This window comes from Juglans microcarpa x Juglans regia, chromosome 8S, assembly GCF_004785595.1.
Source record: "Juglans microcarpa x Juglans regia isolate MS1-56 chromosome 8S, Jm3101_v1.0, whole genome shotgun sequence".
NCBI lineage: Eukaryota > Viridiplantae > Streptophyta > Magnoliopsida > Fagales > Juglandaceae > Juglans > Juglans microcarpa x Juglans regia.
The window spans coordinates 18509325-18530925 of record NC_054609.1 but is presented as its reverse complement, the minus strand read 5'-3'; the positions used below and the strand labels follow the sequence as shown (position 1 = coordinate 18530925).

The 21601-nt window shown below is 35.5% G+C and overlaps 1 protein-coding gene and 1 pseudogene across 2 annotated transcripts; both read right to left on the bottom strand.

The window, feature by feature from the left end:
• Window positions 1-6171: 6171 nt before the first annotated feature.
• Window positions 6172-10703, bottom strand: LOC121244580 (disease resistance protein RUN1-like). Of its 2 annotated transcripts, none has more exons than XM_041142712.1 (5): window positions 10195-10703; window positions 8787-9888; window positions 8062-8337; window positions 7110-7946; window positions 6172-7009 (listed from the first exon to the last, which is right to left on the bottom strand). In XM_041142712.1, exons 1-5 carry the CDS (start codon window positions 10686-10688, stop codon window positions 6398-6400), a joined length of 3321 nt encoding a protein of 1106 aa, XP_040998646.1. In that variant the 5' UTR covers window positions 10689-10703; the 3' UTR covers window positions 6172-6397. The 2 variants fall into 2 exon arrangements, with proteins under 2 accessions (XP_040998646.1, XP_040998645.1); XM_041142711.1 differs by having other exon boundaries at window positions 8787-9891; window positions 10198-10703.
• Window positions 10704-14708: 4005 nt separating this feature from the next.
• LOC121244579 lies at window positions 14709-20852 on the bottom strand (annotated as a pseudogene).
• Between the last annotated feature and the right edge of the window lie 749 nt (window positions 20853-21601).

Here is a 21601-nt window from a genome sequence, read left to right as displayed (position 1 = left end):
CATAAAGTAATTAAATAAATATACAAAGTAATTACAAACTGTTCATAAAGTAGAAAGTGCAACAGTATAAAATTAAAACAGTCCATAATTAATGCAAGTTTAGCGAATAAGCAACCATTAAAACAAATCCAGTTAATTCAAACCATATGGCTTTTAGTGATAAATCAGTTAATTCAAACCCAATTGACTAAAAAAGTTCACCAACCTGATTTAAAACACAGCTCATTTTAAAAACTAACCTGTGGGAACTAAAGCCCACGAAAATACTATTTTTAACACACTTTGTTAAAGTTTTGTGTAAGCTAAGCTGCTATTGCACCTCTTCCAACGCTTCTCACACGCTCTTATTATTGGCCCATACCGCAGACAGCACATAATTGTAGTCCTGAAAGGAAGCACATCCCTTAGTAATCACTTTTTTGTATGAATATTATGGCCTAATGGCCCTTTGTTCGGCTTGGGTCCCTTTTATTATTATTATTATTATTATTATTGAAATTGGACCTACATGCTAAGGAAAGAATACCCACTGTCATAAATACCAGCTCAAATGAAGAAGAGAATCTTCCCATCAATAAAGGACACAACCAACAACAAAAGGATCAGAAGCACTCAGCAAAACAATGGGCACCAAATACTCTGCAATGAAGGACACGGCACACGGCAAAGTCCTCAGGAGCACTCAGCAAATGCATCAGAGCAGATTAATGGAATACCCTTGTAACATAAATGTACTACATCATACACATGTCACCATTCTAGAAGGAAAGTTTGTTATGGCTCTGTGTATAAATATATGTAAATGTAAAAGGAAGCTGCAAGTGAAAAGACTGATATTATTCAATATATTTCGCCCATTAAGGCATTTCACAGAACACCTTTTAGGCTCTCCTATTCTCATGCTTTAATACTGCTGAATGTGAGATAACAAGAGAACCATGGACACATAAGCACAGAGAGAGAGAGAGAGAGAGAGAGAGAGAGAGAGAGGTGTTTACCCAGCACCAATATGCAAGAGATGTTGTAGAAAGGAGACTTTCGTCAAGGTTCTCCTCGATATATCTCCTGCTTAGGTAATCTTTACTTGATTTTGGAGATGCAACTTGACAATTGGGCTCCAAAACTTGCATGGTGTTGATTTGAAGAAGCAACTGTAACATAAAAGGTTCAGAATGGCCTCGATGCTTAGAGTACTTAATAATGGTAAGAGTACATATCTAAGCATATCAAGAGATGGCATTGGTAGAGACTCTGACCTCATGATGACTTGAATATCTGACAGGCATGTTACGTTGTTATCATTTACATTCACAAAATCACCATTGCAGCTTTCTTTGGCAGACTACAAAATTAAAGAACAGAACATTTTAATTCGAATCAGTGTGATATAAAAAATAACTAAAAGAAGATTTAGATGGTAATGTGAGGTGAAATGCAAGAGAGAAAAAATGCAACAAGATGAGGAGATGGCATACCTTATAGAGTACATCTGATATGAGTGTGAGCCTATGGGAAAATGGGATTCTTGAATTGTAATCGATAAATGAATCTGTCTTTGGGTTCCCAAGCACATATCCCTGACAACAGTTGAATGAGCATCATGTTTAGATTACTGGTCATAAACTCTCTTCCAGAGATGCCATCGTCTGTGAACCACACCAACTTCCTTACCATTAATCTCTGCATATATATTGAGCTGGTTATCCACCAAAAAGGCCTGCGAACCCTGAAGAGCTCATTACCCATGCCATCGGTTATATAAGCGACAAAAGGGAACTCTCATGGGGAAGACGAAGCGAGAGCGATTAGTACGAAGAGGCGGTTGGTGCTCGAAACGTTATTTTCCTTTCTCATAAATATTATTTTACAGCAACCAATGAGACGAGTGAGGTTGGATGCCCAGACGGATTTAACAAAAGTTTACGAAAAATTATAATTCCGTTAAAAATTTTTCAGAGTATATGTTTCAACATGAAAAGAGTAGATGGAATTAAAATTATGCCGTAGAAAATATGATTCTCACAATAATGTGAGAAGTGGGGAAAAGAAAAGATATAAAAGATCAAAGTGAAAATATAAGTCACTCCCTATCTTTACAAGGCCCTCACCTCTCCTTCACTTTCTTGGCCAATGCTAAAACACTATACGCATAACTTTCAACAGAATGTAGGTCACCTCTCAAGTTCCTTTCTCTGCTACTTTCGAAGGTCAATAACATCAGGTGTCTCAAAATAGTAGGAGTGCTGAAAAGAAAAACACATATAAGTAATGAAAAATGCAGTATATAATACAATATCAGGAAGAAAAACACTCAATGGCAAGAAAAAGTATACATACATATACCTCTCGGTGGCAACAACCTGAGCAACCTGTCAAAACAAATAGCCATTCTATGATGACATTTGCGCTATCAATCATGGTTTTCAATACAAGAAAACTAAGTTACAAATGTGTTCAAGAACAAAACCCAATTACATTTCAGTTTCTTAGAACCAAACACCACAGAGAAAATTAAGAAAATAGAAAGGAAAAGAACATAAAAAATTAGAGCAGCATGATTTATAGTTAAAACTTGTGTTGAGATTTTGTTCTTGAAGATGTTCATGGTTGCCACAAACAATCTTCTTCCGTTCTTTAATTAAATCCTTAAAAGTCCCCTGACTTTTTTAATTTTATTCACAAATAATAGCCTTTTCATCTTCTCTGTCTCCTCCCTCTCTATCTCCTCTCTCTCACTCTATGATATAATTTACCAAAGATAAAAAATGAAACAACTGGCTCAAGGTAGGAGAAACATGCATTTGCAGTGACATACAAACATTTCTTACGTATATTTCACTCCAAGAATTTATCTTTTTCCGTGACTTACAAACAATTCAAATCTTCCAAGAAAACCGACAGCTCGGTATGATTTCAACACAAACAAAGCACATTTATCAAATGCAAGACTCCATAAAACAAGTTTCCTTTAAACAGACTCTGTAAATCAAAGCGCAGAATTCTTATAATTCTTGTCATCTTTGCAATTTACGATTTCAATATAGAGAAACAACACAAGCATATAAAATTCAGACTTAACACTCCTCGTATAACAAAATATAATATAATTAATTAATGAACAGTATACACTCATTGGCGAAAAATTGATGTTGCAACTTGAATTTAGCATGACACTTTAAAGTCTTGGTTCTGGTTCAAATTTTGTCACATCATAAAACAGAAAGTCACATATACCAAACCTGAACATTTATTTCCCAGTCACAAGAAACAATCCTACCTTACATGGACTTTGGTACACCAGCATGTTTCAATGGCAGGGTTGTGTCTAGAGTTAGGGTCCATCTGCCCTCCAAATGCTTGGGTGCAGGAAAAGGCTAAATTTCAAACTTTTCCGAGTTACTTATTCAAACATAGCCCAGTGTGAAACAAAACATCAGCCTAGTGGCCTCTCTGGTCATTTTCATGTACCAAAGGAGCACACTACCTAATTTTCTGTTGCAAACTCTACAAACAAAGGACCATGTTGAAAACATGTGCTTGGCACTGGTCAAGCAAGCATAATCTTCAATATATATGTGATATACATAACCATGTTGTACAGGCTGCTACGATCAACCCATTTAACCTATATTCATAGAGCCCAAAAACACAAAGCTCCAAACTGAAGACAAACTAAGAATGCCATGCAAAAGCAAATAATAGTCCAAAACAATTAACAGGTTAAAGTGAAAAAAATAGAGAAACAGATGTCTACCATCAGTATCTTACCCATGGAATCAATTTTTTGGCTCTGGACTCCACCCATGATATTGTCCTTCCTACATATTTAATTTATCTTGTAAAAACTGAATGTACTCGATAACCTGCAAATAAATATGAAAAATTGTCAATTATGAGTCATTAGAACTAATTTCCAAATCATAAAAAAAGAACATCGTCATTAGGCATACCTCTAACAAGAACGAAGCCTTGTCTCATTTTTTATCATTCTGCGGTATGATATCTCTCAAAATCTGAAATCTGCCTCAACAATAAAATTTTCAGGTGAACAAACATTTACCAAAAAGGTTATTAACTACAAGGAAATATTAACATGGCAAAAGAATACAGAAAAACATTAAAAATGGAAATCACTATTCACACAAAAGCAACATGAACTGGGGGGAAAATACCAAAGAGGAATCGAAGCAAAAGATGACACTTACATTAGAAAGCTAAAGAAAAAGATTCGGACGTCAAATAAACCCAAGGTATCAAATGTGATGCCTTTGCCATCTAGTTAAAGAGCTCAAATTGGACATCCAGTGGAGTAGAATGCACTACCCAAGAAATTGGGGTAGAATATGCATAGACAAAAAAAGTTTCTTTTATGTTCATTTTAAAATCCCACTAACAATAAACTAACTTATACACTGGGTGCCACTCAGACAAGCAATTAGTTCATAGACGATTATCCTTAAATAGAAAATTAAGAACATTTTCCCCTGGCAATGAATGTGCATACACAGTTTAAGCAAAATTTAATTCCAACAAATAGAGAAATCATTTCCCATCAGAATTTTTCTCTTCATAAGCATGCCCATATCAAAACACTCATCCACAAGAAATCAATCGCAGGGGACTGGAAAGATTACCGTAAGTGTGGGCTGATTGAAGTAGGAACGACGATGCGACAACGGTCCGAATTAGGCTGTGATGGGGTTAGCCAAGATGGAAATCGACGGTGGCGATTAACATGGCACCGTCGAGCTTCGGTCGCCCATCCTTTGTGCGAAACTCTTCCTCCGTCGCCCAATCTTCTTCTGCCGCCCATCCTCCGTGCGAGCTTCGGCAACCTCCACCTAGGCTTCGAAAATAGCCTCCTCCACTGTCCCTCTCACCCAGCCCCGGCTTCGCCCACCCATCGCACGAACAAAGGCCATACAAGTACCCGTCGGACAAAAACAACCACCCATCGCACGAGCATGAACGCACGGCATCCTCACACCTTCACGGCACAAATCACACCTTCACACGGCACAGACACACCTTTGCACGACATCGCACCGCACACGGCACAAATCGCACCATCGCACGGCACAAGACCTTCGCACCACACCATTGGACCAACGCACGACACCATTGCACGAGCACCATCTCATGTGGGTTTCCTGGTCCTTGCGGCTCAAAAGCTCAGCCCCAGCACCGGCAGCACCATGCGAGGATACACAGAAATGAAAGAGAAAGATGGTGCTGAGAGAGAAAATAGATCTAAAACGAAAAGAAACAAAGATCTGGGACTAAGCTTTTGAGCCGTAAGGATCAGGAAATAAAATCTGGGACCAAGAGATAGGGTCTGGTTTCTAGAGAAAGGCCAAAGCTGCGGTAATAATTTAACGGGGATTTGACGGAAAGTAAACGGAAAACAAGAATTTCCGTTTCATACCGTTTCATAGCCACTTATATAATAGTAATAGATATATGTAGAATAATGATAAGTTATTACCGTCTTACCACCACTTTATTACTCTGATGTACTTGAAAATTTGGTTATTTTAATTATTTTTTTAACATTTTTAATCATTAAAAAAAATATTTAAAAATATATAATTTTACTGATAATAAAAAAAAAAAAACAAAAAAAAGGTGATAGAAGGCTAGTAACTCTGTAGTTATCCTATCCTTTTCTGAATGTTCCGCAATATATAGCCCCAACCTTGGCGCACGCTAGTCGCCGCCAACCTTTACTAGCCCCACGATTCATTTTACACTAACTGTACATCACTTGAATCAACAGTCATGACTAAATATTGTTAAGAAATGTGATAATCTGAATATTGATTGATGAAACAGCAAAATAAAAATAATATGAATTATTATATTACACAAAATTTTTCAAATGCATAAAACAAGTGAAAATCTAAATAAAAAATAAAAATAAAAGAGCTAGGCACAAAAGGAGGCATAAAGCCTGAATTATAAGGAGAGACGGCAAGTTCTAGAAAATCTTCAGCTTGTAGCTTCCCCCTCGCGCATGAGCTTGAAAGAAAGGGAGGCTGATACAATATACATAAGAAAAGTTGGGATTTTTTTTTATTTTTTTATTTTTTAATGAATAATAAAGCTGAAACCGAAGTTTTTCTTAGATTTATTGAAGATTGTACCTTTTAATTACAACCCAAGTTTAAGCTCTAAATTCAAATCTTCTTTTGAATTCTCATCGTCATTCTCTAATTCTGTCATTCGAATGCCCATGGTTGAGGAATACTGCCTCTTTTGTTGAGGGTACCAATTGAATTCCAAGTTGCAATCATCTTCATCATGACGTCTCTTACCATCCATTAAATGTACCCAACCTTCATTTTCTTCACTGGTTGCATCAAAATGGGCACCAACATCTTCGTGGAGCACACCTGTATCATGATCTCGTCTTCCCTTCATCCTTCTCTACCAAATGGACCCCATGACGTTCCAAATCTTGATCATTTGGATTCTCATCGTGGCTGCCATTCTCTAAATCAGAAATTATTGATTCTGAAGAGGGCTGGACGTTAACACAGGGACTCCAACTTGCAACGTCTTGCAATGTATTGGTCTCCTTCTGCTTGCGTAGCACCCGGATTCCAAAACTTCTAATTAGGACTCTACCTTGGTCCTTATCAAACTTAAGTTGCAGAATTCCCTCCACTGATTTTAAACGCTCTCCTTTTAGTTTATGGTAATACAACCATACATGATCTGAGCTACTTGGATCAATAGGTGATGTACGCGTACTGGTATACTGATAAACACCATTATAGTAGATCTCGATATGCATATTATTGCGGGGAGACCTTTGGGAGGGATCAGACAGAACTACAGCACATGCAATGAACCCTTTAATCTCATTCGAATACACCAAATCAACATTTATCCCATCACATACATAACTATTTCGAGTCTTCTTCAGCTTGCAATGGTAGTCCAAATCTGGAATCTTATTTCCTGGAAATATAAGTTCACAATCTTCTTCCAGATCCTCTACATATTCCTGTTCAACAAGTGAGCTAACATCATAATTTTTAGTAGACAAAGGTAGTACACAGTATGAGAGAGAGAGAGAGAGAGAGAGAGAGAGAGAGAGAGCATACCTCAAACCGTAGAGGATTTACAAGCATATTATGGCATCCACTCAAGTTAATCGAACGTACTTTAAGGCTGCTTGTATTGAATTCAAACTGATTTGATACTTCAGGAAAACTCTCCAATGAAATGCAACCCCTAGTGTTTACCGTAGTCATATTTGGAGGAAGTTCTAAGATTTCTTGAAGTTGCTCGCAATGACACAACTCAAGTAACTGTAATTGAACAAATCCTCTGATCCACTCAGGAGGGATAACGACAATATTGCTTCCCGATAAATCTAAAACTTCCAAGGTGGAATTGAAGGCAGTTCCCGATAAATCTGAAGAGAACAATTCTGCAGTGGAGAAGGGTAAGGGATATTGGCTTTGATCATCTGACGTACGCTCGAGAATGAGACAACGTAGATGTTGCAACTGATGAATGCTGTTAGGGATATGCCTTAATCTGTAGCAATCGCTTATTTGTAAATCCAAGAGGCTAGTAAGATTCCCAATAGATGAAGGCAATTCATTTATAGCAGTCAAGTGTTCTAGTTGAACATATGTTAAACATTTCATTTCACTGTCAATTTCAGGAAACTTCTGCAGCCTTTCGCAATAAGAAAGAATGAGCATTTCTAGAGATCTCAACTTGAGGGAGCTTGGAAAACTAGTAAGGCTCTGACAATATACAATTGACAATTTGACGAGTTTATCAAGGAAGCCAATAGATTGATGTACCTCAACTAAGTTATTGCAATCCTCAATGTCCAATCTATTTAAAGTCTGGAGCCCCGACACATCAGGAATCTTTGTTAGGAATTTACATTTAGAGAATTTTACAGTAGTCAACTTCTGGAAATTCTGTAAAAAAGAAAACAAAACAAGGGAAAATATGTTAGCTGTAGAAAATTTCCAGTATATATATATATATATATATATATATATATATATATTTTAAAGAAAGAAATAACGGTACCTTTAATCCTTCTCCCAATTCTTTGATGAAGCAATCATCCATTTTTAAAACGAGGAGTTTCCTTCCATGAAAGTTTTGTGGGAAAGAATCACTAGGATAGCTGTGCCAATCAAGTACTCTTAACTCATTTGAGAGATAAGTAGGTTCTCTTGAGAAGCGTGCATTACGATTTATAAATATCCTGAGCCTTCTCATCGCCGAGAAAGTCTCAGGATTCAAATCTATCAAGTCTTGTTTTGGAAACTCTATCAATATGCCTTGAATCATGTTTGTTCCCTAGCAAGACAAAGCAAACAAAATCAAAGCATAAAATTCTTCATATTTTCCACCTTGGTAGAATCATAATTTTGTTTATATGCATTGTGCATGTACTTTCTTTTTCTTGTTTTTTTTAAACTTAATGTTTGATATTTATTTTTAGAATGTCCCAAGCTAAGTGATCAAACAAAAAATGTTCATGTTTGCTTTCACATTTACCTATTAATTTTATCTTTTGATATAAGAAGAAAGCAGGATACTAAAAAAGAAATTGTCTAAATGTAACCAAAAGTTTTTTTTTTTTTTTAATTTCTCCTTATTTAAGGCATTCTTCTCATAAACAAATTACCTATTATGAGATTAATACGTGCTAGATGTACTCATACAGATAAATGGGTGCACGTATATGTACTCTCAATCCGATTTTAAATCAAAAGATGAAATGTGTTTTTTTGTGCAACTCTTACCTTAGTTTCTTCAAATACATGACGAACGTCTTCATGAAACCACAACCTACTACGTTTCTCGGGTTCTGCAGGTGATTCTTGACGAACAATTTCTCTACCCATATCTTTGAGTAGGTCATGCATGATTAATTTGCCACACTCAATTGTTAGGAGTGACTTATCCACTAGTACTTTGATACCACACTTAGGAAAGAAACCACAAGCATCAAGTATTTTCGTAACATATTCTTCTTCCTCTCCCGCAAAGAAACATGCAATGTCCAGGAAAATACACTTCTCACTTTCATCCAAGCCATCATAACTTATTCTAAGCGTTTCAAGAATATCTCTGGGAGGAATTTTTTTGTACTTTTCTAAAGCACTTCTCCAATAATGAATGTCCCTACCAAATAGATCCGAGCCTACCACCATTAAAGCCAACGGAAGGCCCCCAACGTAATGCAGTACATTTTCTGTGATTTCGACAAAATCATGGTTAGGATTTTCATTTTTGAAGGCATTCCAACAAAAAAGTTGAAGAGCTTCATCATGATCCAATTCCTTCACCTTATATCGTAAATGAACATTATTACTAGTTAATAAATGTTCATCTCTAGTTGTTATAATGATTATACTTCCTAAACCAAACCAATCACATCCTCCAAGTATGGTTTTCACTTTGACCGACTGATCCAAATCATCAAGAACTAAAAGAACCCTTTTACTCCAAAGCATTTTTTTTATGAGACCCATTCCTTCATCTTCATTTCTAACCTTCAAACTCCAGTCACCGAGGATCTCGCAAAGAAGTGTCTCTTGCAATTGAATTAAACCATGCTCACGCTGTGAAGTTTCTCTGACGTTTGCAAGAAAGCAACAACATTCAAATTGGTCGGTAAAGGAGTTGTAGATTTCTTTAGCCAAATTTGTCTTACCAACTCCACCAATGCCATAGATCCCTAGTATGCGTATATCATTCACTCCCACACGTAGAAGTATATCATGGACGTCATGTACTCTAGACTCCATTCCGACTGGATGCTTGGCAACGTCATTTAAATATTTAGGCTTTACTACTTTAGAAACCTCTCGAACAATTTCTTCAATCAATTCTGGTTCAATCCTAGCAATGCAAAAAATAAAAAATAAAAGAATAGTAAGGTAGAATTCTTACAATAAAAAATAAAAAGAAAAACTAGTACGTAGCTTTTTATCCGGAAGCAAATGACAATGATGATCTATTTAATGAACTTTTTTGCTTCCATTCTTGAATTCGGTTTGCCTCTTTAAGAAGCAGGGAGGCTTTTGATTTAATGATGAGTTCGTAAATTTGATATACACACATACGTATACTTGTATTATAAAAGATGTCTTATAATCACATTTTTGTTTTTAAATGAAGGCATACTAGTGAGTAGAAGCAGTATAGCTATCTCCTAAAGTGAATCCAGACAAACTGGCCACTTCTGTTAGGGCTGCTTTCCATCTCTCCACCTTCAACTCATCCTTGTACCTTTCTTTAAGATTATCTAATGCTTTTCCAAACACCTCTCTCTGATGTCGTACTTCTGTTGGATCTACATCGTAAAATACTGGTAAAACCTTTTGTTGCTTTGTTTTTTTACACTCTTGGATCTTCATCAACTCATCCAAACACCATGTGGATGACGCATAGTTTTTTGAGAGGACGACAATTGAGATCCTTGAGCTTTCGATAGCTTTAAGAAGTTCTTCTGAGATTTTCTCACCTCTTGGAAGCTTGTAATCTATGTATGTGTATATTTTCTTTTGATCCAAAGCTTGATGGAGATGGGCAGTGAAATTTTGACGAGTATCTTCTCCCCTAAAACTCAAGAATACATCATAAGTCCACCAACGAGTAGAGGAAGAAATGGAAGAAGAAGAAGCACCTTGGACGGCCATCAGAGAAGTCACTGTTTATCTATGACTGATTACTAAACCTGCAAAACAACTCTGCTTAAATTGGGTTAGAAGCCGCGTTGCATCATTTAACACATGAAAAAGGATACGCGTTTGTTATAAGCAGAAAATTAAATAACACGCGAAAGGTTTCTTGGCATCTTTCTTTTGTTAGGAAAAGCATACGCGGCTTCAGGAAAAGCATGCATACGCGTTTAATGATTGTCTTGTGGAAAATAAGCTGCGAGTCTTGTGGAAAAATATGCCCTCTAGTGTTATAATTAGGCAGGTATTTACTCGAGGATATATACTTAATTCGTTCTAATTAGCTTAGTGTTCACGCTCCAATCAAACCATGCCACCAATCATTTCCACAAAATTAAATAGCAACCATGCATTAATCTTGCTACAAGAATTATTCCTATCATGTCCGGAGTTAATTTTTGTTTTGAATAAATATAATTTTTTTATAGGGAGTAAATATAATTTTAAATGGAAATAATATGTTAATTAGGATGCTTTAAGAGTTGAGATCTTTTCTCTTTCTTTTTTTGACATTTTAGGAATATTTTTCATTAAATAAAATTTAAATTCTTTTCTTGGATCATTTTATATTGTGTGATGAAAGTGAGATAGGATTTTGAAGATCAGGTATTCAGTAAATAGTAATAAAAATATAATTATAGAATATTGAATAGTAGTGAATAGTAATAAAAAATAAGTAAATAATAATAATAAAATAATAAATAGTAGTGAGGTATTCTGAGAATATCTCAATATCCAAACTAAGTTGTTTTAGACAGGAGACCATTAAATCAAATAGAGTTAACGGAGGTTTTGAGTTCGACCTCCCGAATAAAAAAAGTAGAATTATTTTAAAAATGAATCTTTTGATTTAAATTATGTCACATAAATGTTGTGTAATATTAAAATTTTTAAATAGAATTATTTTTAACGAAATTATTATTATTATTATTATTTGGGTATTGCAGCAAAAGGGAAAGAAATAAAAGTTATTAATTCTTTAGAAAGCGAACCCGACCTCACAATAACTATATGCACGATTAGAAAGCTTGTTGAACTCAAACGAATTCACTACTTAAAAAACTATTTCCTTCATCTGCAAATATTCTGCCCAATCCGAAGAATGGCCAAACCCAAATTAATCAAGTATAATAATATCTCGTGATTATTATAATAAAAGTGTATTGCCTTTTATAAGAGAAATAATATTTATAATTGTGAATATATAAATATTATATAGTCGCTTTAAAAAAAATAAATAAATATAAAATTTATATAAAAAGAAATTAATTTTTTAATAATAAATTTCACTCTTTTTTAAAGTAATTGTACGATATTTATACATTTTACGACTATATGTAATATTATTCTTTACAAGTTGCAGATCTCTAGAAGACACAGCTATGCCTTTGTTTTTTTTTTTTTTTTTTCCTAGCTTCCGTTATGTCATAATAAAAAAGCAACTCGGTGCCAAAACACAAACATCTCATCTGAGATTGAAGTATATATGTATGTTGCCTCAGGTCCTATTTGGACGTTGTCTCATGACCGGATTGAATGATCCAATTCATTCTTTCCTTTCATTATATATTCTACGACGTCTATTGTTCACAATATTCATATTTATTGAGTGTAAGTGTAACACCCAGCCCAAGCCAATTGCATCCCACGTTTACACGCCAAGGCTATGTCCCAGGTCGACCAACCCCCAGCCCATGGACGAACGTCTCCACGTCCAGCAACCACCCTGCAACAAACACGGCAACACGCCACAACCCTGCCAAGACCCATAGAAAACCCACTCAGTTATTCAATTTCATGGTTTTCTCTCCCACAAGCGTTCTTTCCCTCAAGCCACGGCAGGTTGAGAACCACCCACACCGTTGCCACCCTGCACCGCAAACCACCATCACTGAGGCCCTGTTTCAGCAAATCGAGAACATAACGAACACACGCACGTTGCACATACATGGAGACAACTGCCAGCCAACATCCGTCGTCGTCCCTGTACCGCCAGATCCCAGGGTGCCTCTTGGAGTATCACTGTCCACTATCAACTCCGTCCGAAAACACCCAGCCCCACCATGCGTTTGTGCCCCCACCCCACCTCAAACATTACACTACCTAAGACAACCAGATCCCCTCCACATCGTGAGTCTCTTATCTCCACAAATAACCGCTGCTGCCTCCAAGCGTAAGGAAGCCCCACGTTCTGTTGGAGGAAAGATCGGGAGGAGGAGAGGCAGTTTCCGGGGAAAGAAAGGGAAAGGGAGGAGGGAAGAGATAGACGTGGTGGCGGAGGTCTGAGGTTGTGCATCAACTTCAAAGTGGTGGAGAGAGGTGGCCAGAAGAGAGGAAGGGGGAGAAATCGGGAGGAGGAGAGGGAGTTACCAAGAGAGATCTACAAGTGAGGGTGAAGCCGAGGGGTAGGAGAGGGTGGATGGCCAGCGACGGCGTGCTCGTCTTGGCCAGAGTGGCTGTCGGCGACGGCGCTGATTTGCTGGGAGGGGCGCGTTGGGGGAGTTTTCGATTTTGGGGAGGGGGCGTTGACAGCACTTGGAGGGAGGGAGGGAGGGAGGGGGAGAGACGAAATAAGGGTTGAATATTTATTTGCGGCGACAAAAAGTTAGTATATCCTCGCTAACAAAGGGTCGTAGGGAGGTTTATTTGCGGCGACAATAACTCGCCGTAAAAGTTAGAATATTACCGCGACCTCTATTATTTGGCTCACTCTTAACTGCAGACTTAATTGCAGGAACACGAAATCGCCGCAAAAAGTTAGTTTTACAGAGGACGTTTTGGTCGCCGAACGTGATTTCAGGGCGAAAGTTTTTTTTTTTTTCACAGACGGTGTTTGTAACATCAAGTAAGTATTTTTCACCAGCAGCTTATGTCTTAAAAAAAAGACTTGTGGGAAATAGATAAATTTATTGTAATTTGTTAAGCAATCTACTTGATATGATATACATCTAAAAAAATTTTAGCATGACTTTTTTGATTATGTTCTAACTCTAGTTGTGATATGATGATTCTAATATGTTACATGGTTAGTATCAACATCTTTGATCTGAGTGCACCCACTTTAGAAACAAAATAGTTTTTCTGTGTGTTCTTTCATATGTGCACACTCGAAATTCTGAGAATAAATAAGGAAAAGTTTCACAATATGATACTGTCTGGTTTGGCCACCAGGGATAGCATAACCCTACCATGAGGGCTAAACATGATACGATATGAAATGATACGATATGAAATGATATGATAAGATGAAGATGTTTAGTCATATTATACAAAAGATCTTTAAATATGAATAGTTTGTGAAATATTGCTCTAATGTTTAGTCAAAGTATGGGTAAAACTGTGTGAGCATAGCAAATTAAGTACAAAGATTGTACTTTGATTATCAGAGAGTTTATTTAGTAGTTTTGTTTTGCTCTGTCGATTTGATATTATGAGAGGTGGATGTTTATTTTGAGGCTTAGTGGTATCTTATTTTAATTATTTTGAGGTAGGTAGTTTAAAACAATGAAATCTATGTATAATTGAGAATTTGTAGTCTATGACTGGATGGTTGAAATATGATGTTAAGTGACAATAAGTAATTCTCCGACTCATCTGTGTTACAAAGTGTAATCGGAATTTAGACGTAAAAGAGTTACTGTAATAATGCTTAATGTGCCAATAAACCAACTTGTTTTCAAATAAAATTTACAAGGCATTTGGCAGACAAGTACATATATACATATATAGATATATATATATATATATATATATATATATGTGTTACCCTTGACCATGATATGAGTAATTGCATAAGAAATTATTGCTTGCCCAGTTGCATTAGGATATGGATCATACGCTTGTTGAAGGAAGATGAGGAGTGAAGTTCCTTGCAAGGCAACTTCCTCGCAATATTACGCAATATATCCCATCAATGTAGGAAATTGTTAATTACTCCTTCAAATCTAGCATTTTGTATCTGCCCTTGCATCTTACTATAGAGGCTTGCCCACCACCTACTTTTATCTCTTCAAATCTTCAGATAGCACGAGCTTCAGCTTCTTTTTTCAATTGCCTAAAAGTTTCATCAAAATCACTATAGACTGTCCGTTTCGGATCATAAATTTCCAAAAACTCACGCCTCACCATCGCAAGCAGATCGTTCACATACAACATATGGAGGATCCGCTGATATACAGCAACAAATACAAGGCCAAGCTCGTTATGGAAGGTCCATTTGAGTGCGTAAGCAGAACAGCACCATCATAGTTGTATGATGCTGAACCAGACCGCTCTTCCAAAAGACAAGACCAGATCAAGGTGTCAATTGGTGATCCATGCATTTCCAAGCTCTTTACATGTCTAGAGGATTAATCCTCCACGAGTAAATATTAGTAGCTGCTCTAACATTCTCCTATACTTGTATAAACCCTGTAATTGAATCTAGAAAAATGTTAAAATATAAGAACCAAAAATTCAAATATGGATTGGAAAATAGGACATATGGGGGGGAAAAGGGGAAATCTCCACTAAAACTAAAAGGAAACACGAATTTCAATTTAAATTTTATAATTAATTTTTTCAATTTTGGATACAAGAAACACCTTCACTCACTAATCACGCAAAATGCAAGCTCATATATAAGGGAAGGATCCTCATATAATATACATGACATAGACCATCATACTTAATAAATCAATTTCTGATCTTTACCCATTTCTATGAACAAACTACCCAAAAATATATGCATATTAACCGAAGTCCTCCTCAAAAATTTAATTAAAAGACAGATCGTAGAGGCCAATCAAATCCCAATCAATACTAGATCGGGTTCATCAAATCAATACACCAAAAAGAAAAAAAAAAACAACAACATCCACATAAATTGAGATCAGTGTATCTACAAATGATAAAAAAAAAAAAAAAAAATAGAAAAAGAGGGGAATTCGAAGAAATCGGAAAAGAGAGAGCAAATATATACCTACTTCTCATCTTTGAGAAAACCTGCAAACGAAGAAAAAAAAAGAACTAGAAAGAAACTAAAAAAAATAAAGATTGCTAAAAAATTATTTTCTTTTAAGTATTTTTTAACATATTTAATCATTGAAAAAAAATTAAAGATATATAATTTTATTGATAGTCACTTTATTAATTATTAAATAAAAAAATAAAAAAATAGTAAAAAAGTAGTAGATGGATAAGTCTATATTTACTTCTCTCTTTTTTCTGAATGCTCTGCAATATATAGCTGCGGTTTTTAAGGTTCGGTGTAGAAAACAAATCTTGGCGCACGCCAGTCGCCACCAACCTTTGATCCACGATTGATTTTACACTAACTGTACATCACTTGAATCAACGGTCATTAAATATTGATAATCTGAATATTGATTGATGAAACGGAAAAATAAAAATAATATGAATTATTATATTACACAAATTTTTTCAAATGCATAAATCAAGTGAAAATCTAAATAAAAAATACAAATAAAAGAGGCACAAAAGGAGGCATAAAGCCTGAATTATAAGGACAGGGAGGCTGACACAATATACATAAGAAAAGTTACGATTTTTTTTTTTATTAATAATAAAGCTGAAACCGAAGTTTTTCTTATATTTTTATATAAAATTTATTATTTAAATTATTTTTTAATAAAAGAAAATTATTTTAATAAACAAAATTGAAGATTGTACCTTTAATTACAACCCAAGTTTAAGCTCTAAATCCAAATCTTCCTTTGAATTCTCATCGTCATTCTCTAATTTTGTCATTCTGATACCCATGGTTGAAGAATACTGCCTCTTTTGATGAGGATACCAATTGAATTCCAGGCCGTTACAATCATCTTCATCACGACGCCTCTTACCATCCATTACTTCTACCCAACCTTCAATTTCTTCACTGGATGCATCAAAATCATGAGCACCAACATCTTCACGATCTCTTGCGGCCTTCTCTTCATGCTTCTCTACCAAATGGACCCCAAGTTCCAAATCTTCATTTGGAATATTCTCATCGTGCTTATCATTCTCTGAATCATCGTCGTCATTATCACGCGGCCTCATACAATGCTGGACGTTAAGACCGGGATTTGAACTTGCAACTTGCAATGTATTGATCTCCTTCTGCTTGCATACCACACGGATTCCTATACTTCTAATTAGGTCTCTACCGCTGGAGCTATAACACTCAAGTTGTAGAATTCCCTCCACTGGTTTGAAATGCTCTCCATCTAGTTTGTGGTAATGCAAGACTACAATATCTGAGCCACCAATTAGATCAATACATTTTCCAAACGTGGAATACTGAAATACACCATTATAGTAGACATCGCAACGCATATCAATGCGGGACGACCTTTGGGAGGGATCGGACTGAACAACAGTACATGCAATGATTCCTTTAATCTCATCCGAAAACAGCAAATCAACATTTACCCAATCACATACATAATTATTTGGAATCTCCAGCTTGTAATGGTAGTCCCAATCTGGAATCTTATTTCCCGGAAATATAAGTCGACATTCTTCCTGGTCCTCTACATTTTCCTGTCGAACAAGCATGCATCATAATTATTAGTAGACAAAGATAAACATGAGAATGAGAGAGAGAGAGAGAGAGAGAGAGAGAGAGAGAGAGAGAGAGAGATACCTCAAACCTTAGAGGATTTACAACCATTTTATGGCATCCATTCAAGTCAAGCGAACGTAGCTTACGACAGCTGCTTGTATTGAATTCAAACTTATTTGATACTTCAACAAAACTCTCCAATGAGATGCATCCACTAGCGCCTACCTCTTCTATATTTGGAGGAAGTTCTAAGATTTCTTTGAGCTGCACACAATTATGCAACCCAAGTACCGATAATTGAACAAATCCTCTGATCCACTCAGGAAGGATAATGACATTGCTTCCCGATATATCTAAATATCCCAATGCGGAATAACAGGCTGCAGTTAGAATTTGGCTCCCAATAGGGAGATGCCTTAATTCGTAGCATTTGCTTATTTTTAATTGTCTTAGTCCAGTGAGATCCCAAATAGATGAAGGCAATTCTTTGATAGCAGTCATGTGTTCTAGTTGAACCCATGTTAAACATTTCATTTCACTCTCAATTTCAGGAAACTTTTGCAGCCTTTTGCAATAACGAAGAATAAGCTCTTTTAGAGATCTCAGCTTGAGGAATCTTGGAAAACTAGTAAGGCTCTCGCAATTTTCAATTTCCAATTCGACGAGTTTATCAAGGAAGCCAATAGATTTATGTAACTCAACTAAGTTATTGCAATACTTAATTTCCAATCTCTCTAAAGTCTGGAGTCCCGAGACATCAGGAATCTTTGTTATGAATTCACATTTAGAGAATTTCATAGTTTTCAAATTTCGGAAATTCTGTAAAAAATAAAACAAAACAAGGAAAAATATGTTAGCTTGTAGAAAGTTTACAGCATATAAAAGAAAAAAAACGAATGTACCTTCAATCCATCTCCCAATTCTTTGATCAAGCTTTCATCCATTCTTAAAATGACGAGTTTCTTTCCATTAAAGTTTTGTGGGAAAGAATGATTTGGATAGCCACGACAATCAAGTACTCTTAACTCGTTTGAGAGATAATTAGGCCCTCTTGGAAAACGTGCATTACGATTTATAAATATCCTTAGACTTTTCATCTCCGTGAAAGCTCCAGGAATCAAATCTATCGAGTCTTGTTCTGGCAATTCTATCAATATTCCTTGGATCTTGTTTGTTCCCTAGTAAGACAATGCATAAATTGTGCCAACAAAATCAGAGCATCAAATTCTTCATATTTTACCACGCACTTGCTAGAATCATAATTTTGTTTATATACATTGTTCATGTATTTTCCTTTTTTTAAACAAAAATCTTAATGTTTGATTTTTATTTTTAGAATGTCCCAAACTTAGTGATCAAACACAAAATGTCCATGTTTGCTTTCACATTTACCTATCAATTAATTAATCTTTTAATGTAAGAAAAAAAAAGGATATACAGTTAAAAAAGAAATTGTCTCGTTGTAACCAAAAGATTTTTCTTTGTTTCTCCTCGTTTAAGGCATTCTACTCATAAACAAAATAACTATTATGAGATAAATACGTGGTAGATGAAGTTATAGAAATAAATGGGTTCACATATATGTATTCTCAATCCAATTTTACAATCAAAAGATGAAATGTGTTTTTATATATGTTTTTTTTTTATGCAACTCTTACGTACCTTAGTTTCTTCTAATACACGACGAACATCTTCATGAAACCATAGTCTACTGCGTTTCTTAGGTTCATTAGGTGATTCTCGACGAACAATTTCTCTACCCATATCTTTGAGTAAGTCCTGCATGATTAATTTGCCATGCTCAATGGTTATGAGAGACTTATCCATCAGTACTTTGATATCACAGTTGGGAAAGAAACCACAACCATCAAGTACTTTAGTAACATATCCTTCTTCCTCTCCTATAAAGAAACATGCAATGTCCAGGAAAATACTCTTCTGGCTTTCTTCCAAGCCATCATAACTTATTCTAAGCTTTTCATGAATATCATTATGAGGAATTGTTTTGTACTTTTTTAAAGCACTTCTCCAATAATGAATATCTCTACCATATAGATCCGAGCCTAACACTGTTAATGCCAACGGAAGGCCCCCAGCATAATGCAGTACATCTTTTGTGAGTTCTACAAAATCATGGTTAGGCTTTTCATTTTTGAAGGCATTCCAACAAAATAGCCGAAGAGCTTCATCTTGATCTAATTCCTTCACCTTATATCGTAACTGAACATTATAATTAGTTAATAAATGTTCATCTCTTGTCGTTATAATGATTATGCTTCCTAAACCAAACCAATCACATCCTCCAAGTAAGGTTTCAACTTTGACCGACTTATCCAAATCATCAAGAACTAAAAGAACCCTTTTAGCCCAAAGCATCTCTTTTATGAGACCAATTCCCTCATCAATATTTGCAACATTCAAACTTGAGTCTCCTAGGATCTAGCAAAGAAGTGTCTGTTGCAATTGAATTAAACCATAGTCATGCTTTGAATTTTCTCTCACGTTTGCAAGAAAGCAACAATCTTCAAATTGGTCAATAAATGAGTTGTAGATTTCTTTAGCCAAATTTGTCTTACCAACTCCTCCAATTCCATAGATTCCTAGCATGCGTGTCTCATTCACTCCCACACTTTGAAGCTTATTATGGACGTCTTTTACTCTAGATTCCATTCCGACTGGATGCTTGGCAATGTCATTTAAATATTTACGCTTTACTAATCTTGAAACCTCTCGAACAATCTCTTGAATAACTTCTGGTTCATTCCTATCAATGCAAAAATAAAAAATAAAAAAAGCAAAGCCTCTTGAGTTTTCACAACAAAGAAACAAAAGAAATTGAGTTAACATATGTCAACGATCTATTAATTAATTCATTAACTTTTTTGGTTCCATTCTCGAATTTGGTTTTCCTTGTTAAGAAGTATGGAGCTTCTGAATTAATGAGTTCCTACATACATACAGGCATACCCAAGTATCATAAAGATGTATTATGATCAGATTTTTCTTTTTTAAATGAAGGCATAAGAGCGAGTAGAAGTAAAATACCTATTTCCTAAAGTGAATCCAGACAAACTGGCCAATTCTGTAAGGGCTGCTTTCCACCTTTGCACCTTCGTCTCATCCTTGAGCCTTTTCTTAAGTTTAACCAATGCTTTTCCAAAACTCTCTCTATGTTGTCGTACCTCTGTTGGATTTACATCGTAAAACACTGGTAGAATTTTTTGCTGCTTTGTGTTTTTACACTCAAGGATCTTTATCAACTCATTCAAGCACCATGTGGATGATGCATAGTTTTTTGAGAGCACGACAATTGAAATCCTTGAGCTTTCAATAGCTTTGACAAGTTCTGGTGAGATTTCATCCCCTCTTGGAAGCTTGTCATCAATGTAAGTATTTATTTTCTTTCGGTCCAGAGCTTCATGAAGATGGGCTGTGAAACCTTGACGAGTATCTTCGCCTCTAAAACTCAAGAATACATCATATTTCCACCAATGAATAAACGGGAAAAAGGAAGAGGAAGATGCACGACCTTGAAAGGCCATAAGAGAAGTTATTGTTTATCTATGACGGATTACTACTGATGAGTTTCTTGGAGAATGGATAAATCAAACAAAGACGATGAGTTTCTTGGCAATTAATTCCTTGCGGTACCTTTCATTGGAATAAATAATAAATTAGGCATGGTCACATATTCAACACGCATGTTCAACTTTCCTTCTCCTTTCTTCCCAAAAAACTACCCCCATCATGACTTGTAGAGTCTAATACATATTCAAAAGTCATTTTTAAAGAGTGGAATAAATATTGATATATAGTGCTCATGACACGTACGGTCAAATATTCAACTTTCTCCAAAATTCTACCCCGTGGAAAGGGGAAGACTAGAGAAAGACCAATTACGTACCTAGAGTTTTCACAAGGCAAACCGATGAACGGACCCAGAAACTCCCCTCTGGCTACCTACAAGGACATATATATGTATGTATATGTTTATAAATTAGATGGATCTTGTTGATATTTGAGTACTGTTTTAATAATTAACCATTATTGCTTAGTGTTAATTTCTAATTGACTAAGCGTATATACAATATATATATATATATGTTAAATAATGTCTATCTTGTGCCTAAATAATCAGAGCTATATATCAATTTGTTTGTAGTAGATCATGAGATTAGTAATTAATTTTGCTTGCTTGATTCTAACACGTACACAAGTAGAACAAAAACTGACCGTAAAATTAGATTTTTATATAAAACTTATTATTTAGATTAGTTTTTTTAAAATATCTAAATTTTTATTAAATAAAATTGTTTTAATATAT

What these genes read in the sequence shown, in the direction of transcription:
- LOC121244580 (XM_041142712.1), bottom strand. Translation starts at nt 10,688, where the DNA reads ATGGCCGTCCAAGGTGCTTCTTCTTCTTCCATTTCTTCCTCTACTCGT. An exon ending in GGATTCACTTTAGGAGATAG is followed by an intron (nt 9,889 to 10,194) that starts CTATACTGCTTC and finishes TTGCATTGCTAG; the next exon opens with GATTGAACCAGAATTGATTG. An exon ending in ATGTATTTGAAGAAACTAAG is followed by an intron (nt 8,338 to 8,786) that starts GTAAGAGTTGCA and finishes TTGTCTTGCTAG; the next exon opens with GGAACAAACATGATTCAAGG.